At 43.8% G+C, this 6,000-nt stretch overlaps 1 protein-coding gene across 3 annotated transcripts in view; it reads right to left on the bottom strand.

Moving 5' to 3' along the window:
* Positions 1–2,108: 2,108 nt before the first annotated feature.
* The window catches only part of MAEA (macrophage erythroblast attacher), a 46,677-nt gene continuing 42,785 nt past the window's right edge, over positions 2,109–6,000 (bottom strand). For 2 of the 3 annotated variants that reach the window (XM_026034107.1, XM_026034106.1), the window contains exons 7-9: positions 4,365–4,498; positions 3,682–3,877; positions 2,111–3,210 (exon numbers count right to left, since the gene is read on the bottom strand). In XM_026034107.1, the coding sequence (XP_025889892.1) occupies positions 3,115–3,210; positions 3,682–3,877; positions 4,365–4,498 (426 nt within the window). In that variant the 3' untranslated portion in view covers positions 2,111–3,114. Of the gene's footprint in view, positions 3,211–3,681; positions 3,878–4,364; positions 4,499–6,000 lie in introns of all 3 variants that reach the window. The other variant, XM_026034105.1, reaches the window with a different exon arrangement.

Here is a 6,000-nt window from a genome sequence, read left to right as displayed (position 1 = left end):
ACCAGGCAAGAAAAGGAAAACAACCCTTGAGGTGGAATACGCCAGCAAACACGACCAAAACCTCTCCCCTTTCACTGTATGAGAAAATCCTCAACTCTAGACTAGTGATTTGGACCACATCAAATAGGAAGAAAGATTAAGGCAATTCTCAGGCTTGGGGTAACTGAGAAAAATCAGTGGAACTGGTCTTGACCACAACCAGGACAAGCTGTTGACTTCAAAATACCAAAGCTCAAATCCAGAGCCTCAAGCCCCATTTCCCTGGATTACTGGCGAGGCTGAGCAAAGCTCAGGGCAATTCGCAGCGCCAGAGAGCACTGCTCATTCCCAGCTCTCATTGAGCAGCTGGCCTTCACTGGAGCTATGGCAAAAGGCCCCTCATCCTACAGGCTGAAACTTGATCCTTTAAATAAAGGAATTGGTGTCACTTCCTCAGGCTCGGGATAGTGCCAGGCATCTCTACAATGCATGTCATCCACACAGAAATAGGCATTCATCTCTAGTTGTTCACAGTCATTTTGAATTGATGCAAAATGCTGTATTACCAATAATTCACCAGGCTGTACGTACAATTGGCAGGTGAAACACCATTCCGTAGAGCAGGATACGGCCTCACCCATTGAAATTTCCACTCTTGCTCAGGGCAGCGTTGTGCAAGAGCTGCTCCCTCCTGCATGCTGTGACCTTCCTGCCTGGCATTACGTAGGTTTCTGCTGGAGCTTCCAGCTGCTGGAGAAAGGTCCTGTAGCCCTGCCCGGCATCCATCCATGTTACAGCTTCCAAAGGGAAGTTTTCCCATCAGCTCGTGCAGGAATCAAGGTCCTGCTGCCCTGGGAGACGCTGGCCAGGCCACACCAAGCACGAGACCGGGAGGCACCGGCAGCCGCCCCCATGCAGAGGGGCCCGCGGGGCGGCTGCCGCAGCCTCCGACCAGTCTGGCTGTCATTAAAGCGGGTGCCTCAGCTGCAGGTCTCCAAAACAAGTAATGAGGCTATGGGGACAGCTGAAAGCACCCCAGGAGGAAGCAAAAGCAACAATTTCCCCGTTCTACAACTCCTACAGCTCTTTGAGGCTGACAGGAAGCGCTCTCCCTTTCCCCCCTTCCTCTCTGGACTTTTACACATTTCTGTAGAACGGGTTTCCATTCTCGGCGTTTTCCCCTGGTGCTGCTTCCTGCTCCAGGGCTGTTGGCCTACATGGGGGACACCTGGGCTGCTCGTCCCAGCCCTGGTCTCTCCCTGGTGCTTCTGCCTCGTGCTGCACCAGGCAGCAAGAGAAGTGTAATGCTCCACTGAGAGCAAATTACCTCCCCCTGCCCTCAGGGACCTGTATTCTCGGGAACCAACCTCCATCTACGAAATGCTGAGGGAAACAAACTTCTCCATCAGGAGGTGCAGGAAACCTGGTCTTTTACCCATTTACAACTCTCTCTTCCAAACATACCTGTTCGGAAGCATCAGTAGGTAAAATGCCCCATTTTCAGTAAGTTTAACACATAACTCCTCAAAAGTCTCACTGGATTTACAGTTTCAGAGTGGCAGATACAGACTGCAACTATATAAATGGACTGCATACAAGTGCTGAACACAAATTCAAGTAGTCTGCAATGTACTCTGCTAGTTCTTTCCTTGGTGCACCCTAGGACGCACAAGACCCACGTTCCCTCTCCCACAGCACCAGCTGGACAGATCCAGGACATCAGACAAGCTCCGGGGAAATGACAGGAGAACAACTGATAGAAGGCAGATTCATCATGAATCTTTGTAATGTCATTGTTGTAAATGAAAAGTTTAAACCAAAAGCAGGTATTTTAAACTAAAAGCAAGAGCCTGAGATGCTCTGCTTCTGAAAGGCTGAAGAACATCTAGGATTAAACTTTTTTTTTCCTTTTTAAATTTTGCAGAACACTTGGAAAGACATGTGGAAGTTGTTCCTTTTATGAGACCCTTATAAAACGGAAAAATTAAGTTTGTTTACATTTAAACACAAAGCAGCTAACTTTATATAATCAAGAAATGGAAAACAATTTTTATTAACATGTTTTACATTTACAATCTTTTATTAGCTAATCAACATCAACATGCAAAAATAAGCGCTAGATACAAACCTCTACAATATGGTTTTGTTTAAACTACAATGGTTTAATTCTCTTGAAAAGTCATAAGGATGTGTTCTGTAGTCATTAAAATTGAACTATTAGTTTCAGTAATGAATACTATTTAGACCCTAAAATTATGTAATCATCCTGCAAGGCATCTTCAGAAACTTCGCCCAACACTTAAGAATACCAGCTCATTTTCATGTGAGTACATTCTCAAAGCAAGAAATAAGGCAGTAGCACTAATGATTTCATATTGAACCCTATGCACATAACTAATAACTTTAGAAGGACTTTAACACTATGGTAGACTGGAAAAAGAACATTTAAACAAGCAGTGTACTTTGCCTGAAATGTTCTCAGTTTCTCTTGATACTTATGCAACCTCCTTAAATTATTTGGGTTTGGAAAAAGACTTCATACTCCTTCAAACCAGTCCCTAGTTGATCCTCCAGAGAAGCCAGTCTTGTGTCAGTGACCTCAACATCTTCCCATGGAAATAAGTTACATGATTCGTGGTCAGGATTACTTCACGAGAGGATCATAAAGAAGGCAAGGAGTTGCTCAAAGGAGAACATACTTGTACTGAAATCTTTGTTAACAAAAGGGTCTTGGACAATTGTGAAAAACAGGGAAGGAAAATGGACTTAATTTCAGATCAGCTGTAACTTTTCCCCCAGTGCAAGTGTCCATCTCCAAAGAAAGTTAATCCTTTAGAAGATGAAAGTACTTTTGAGAAGAGTCCAATTTTTGACCTTATGTTACAAAACCTTAACAATCAACATTTGCTTTTGTTTCTATTCAAGTACAAACTTAAGTCATAATTCCTCTCATAACGAGTGTTTATTGTTGCTCATTGATCTTTGGTCGCAAGAAACAATAATGCCACCGACTGGTCTGATCCCCAAGGCGGCGGATTTTTGCTTCTTTGCCACACATTAAGGCCCCCCCCTCGGCAGGGTATGCCAATATTCACTGTGTCAAATCCCAGCGGCACTTCAGCACGTTTTATGGACCTACATGATGTAGACTTTCTCAGCCTGTGAGAAGTTGAAGACTTCTTTGGTTCTCGGGCAAATTACTTTGTCATCTTGACGAATAGAAAGCAGGGACTGAAACGAAAAACGAAAGCAAAAAGATAAAATTCACAAGAGCAAATGCAGATCAAAGCATCACTTAACTGTTGTTAGCGGAAAATATTTTTTGTTGTTTTGGTTTTAATACAGGTACTGTAGTCTGAGGTCAGAATCCCTTTCCCATATAAGCTCCTCACTCTATATATTTATGCTCCAGAATGGAGGATTTCCAGGGGCATTTGAATTTATTTTATAAATTTATACATTCAGAGGTTAGCCTCTTTAAAGACCTATTTCACTGCAAAAAAAACCCACAATAATTCTTAAAAAACTGTATAACAATTCAGAAATTATTATACATTAAAGTATAAGAAGCCACTTTTTTGTTAATAGAAAAATACTTTTGATGCTTCTAAGTTTCTGACAGAAAGCTCTTATTCTCATACAGAACATTATTACGAGCACAGCTCTTCCGGACTTTAGTAAGTCATTGATTTAAGCACTTACATTGTATCCGTAGACATATCCATTTGGTAGCATCATGGGAGGGTTATTTTCGTTCATTACATCCCCTGAAATCTTGCAGACTAGTCGGGAGTTGGCACAATGTGCCATGGGCAGAGGCTGCGCCAGCTTGTTCAGGGATTTGCTACACACGGGGCAGTCTGGGTTTTTGGAGCTCCCATCCTCTTTATAACACTGTCTGTTTAACAGCAAGTTAAAGAACAACAGCACGGAATGCAGCAAGAATTAGCTCGTTTATCTTGCACACCGGGAAAAGAGTTAACCGCAGATAACAACCAGGTTACACAGCCCACAGAACTGCTGGATTCAAGTTTAATGGGCACCTGCAAAAACAAATCAGGTGCTTTAGCTCTTTCAAGAAAGAGCAAGAAGCAGCAGATGTCTAGTACCCTCCGTAGAAAGTTTCTGACTTGGAGCACATTAGTAGCATCAATGCTTCCTTAATACACCAAGGTGTGGGGTAAATTCATTAAAATACAGGCTCTCTTGAAGCTTAATACCTTCATTTAATACAGCTGCCGATTCATACTCCATTTAAACAAGTTCTAAGCAAAAATAAGCAAGTTTCAGATTTCCTTTTTGAGCTCTGAGAAGCATCTCTGAAAGACAGGGGCCTGCAGAAGGACTTCTTTGCACTCAACAGTTTAATCTGCATTAAAGGATACGGTGTTTTTATAGCTGAAAGGCCTGCCTGGAGGGTTATAGTAAAAACAGAATTGTTTCCCAGCTGATGCAGCCTGTAGTTATCATATCTGAACTGTTGGATCAGCATTCTCCATCGAGCGGGGTCCAAGAGATCCTGTCAGAGACAACACAGCTATAAGTTGTTTTCAGTGCAGTTGTCTAGGGAGAGGGGCAAATGGGGCAAACGCAGGGGAGCGAATTGCAAATAAAACCGGACATGCCCATGACCCTCGTCACTGTACTCAGAAAGTACCTTTGAATACTGCTTTCTCAGAAATACACTCTAAATAAAGCTTTGTACAAAGTTTCTGGTGTAATAATACACAGTATCCAAGCTTACCTTTTAAGATACGTGCACACAAGCTACCTAAAACGTCAGACCTTAGCTCAGAGAGAAGCTCCACAGCACGGGCAGCAGAAGGCAGTTACCTACACAGAGGTCCATGGGACCTTCCTCACACACTCTTCCTTGCTCCATCAGCCACAAGCTCCTTGCAGATTCCCGTCTCCATCCACCACATGGACTAAGGCTGGTAGCTAAACCCAGGCCGGGTTATTTCCGTACTTGGGTTTGGGAGGGCTGGAGAACTTGGGACGCAGAACTAGCGCTGAGGAAGCTTTGCTTTAAAACCACCAGCGCAGCAACAGCCACGGACGCTTCTACCTCAAGTCAGGCTAGTTCTGCTTGGTGTCTATTGAAGTGCCTACACTGCAAAGGGGTGTCGAAGTTCTGGTTTCCCTGCAGATAGAGGGTTGGGATGGAGGGAGGAGAGGAGGCTTGAGAAGCTGGCTAGGCGAAAAGAAAAAGCTTGGCGCGCGTTTAAGGGAAAAGTTCTTTAATATACATTGCAATGCTGTGGCTTACCTAAAAAACCAGCAGCAGTAGCTGAAGTGGCTTATTTTAATGGAAACAAGAACTAAGCCCCCCGAAATTAAGCATAGTTTGAACACTAAAAAAATGCTGAGAAAAAAATCCTATGAAAAACTGAGACCTCTTGAAAACATCCTGGTTCTGATGTGTGCAACAGGCCAAGCTCTAATCCTTTCTTTTCCTGCTACCTCTCCTCTTGCTCTGTATCTGCAACCTGCACCTCTTGTTATGGGTTATCTCGAGATGTCTTAAAAATAAGTGCAGTATTGTCAGCTGTACATGCAAGTACGAGGCAAGCAGAACATACATATTTTTAGTGTATTATTGCATTTCTTGAATACATTTTTCAAGGAAAGTCACTGGAGGACTGAATTATAGGCAAAGGCGCAGAACAGCAGCCTCAGTTCCAGACGTGTGGCAGGCAGAAACCCTGGGGCGCCAACGCTACCATGACACGGACTAGTTTTTATGCTTCTCTTTCTGCAGTGCAGCCCATCCTGGCTCGGGGGGGTCCACCCAAAAAGCAGGATGGGGTGGGAAGGGCTCCAGGGCTGCCTCCCGCTGCAGCCTCTGTGCTGACACTGCCCCCCGAGGCAGATCCCCAAGGTCTGCAGACCTGCAGAAGTTTTACAGCATCATGATAGATTTTGGGGGTATTGGATTTATAAAGGTTCCTTATCCTGAGGGATATTATATTTAAGAGAAATATATTTAAGAGAAACTTGAAGCATCCTGCTGAAGCACAA

Source organism: Nothoprocta perdicaria, unplaced genomic scaffold (genome assembly GCF_003342845.1).
Source record: "Nothoprocta perdicaria isolate Ctin4 unplaced genomic scaffold, notPer1 scaffold_14, whole genome shotgun sequence".
Taxonomy (NCBI): domain Eukaryota; kingdom Metazoa; phylum Chordata; class Aves; order Tinamiformes; family Tinamidae; genus Nothoprocta; species Nothoprocta perdicaria.
The sequence above is the reverse complement of the archived record's forward strand: the minus strand, read 5'-3'. Positions and strand labels throughout refer to the sequence as shown.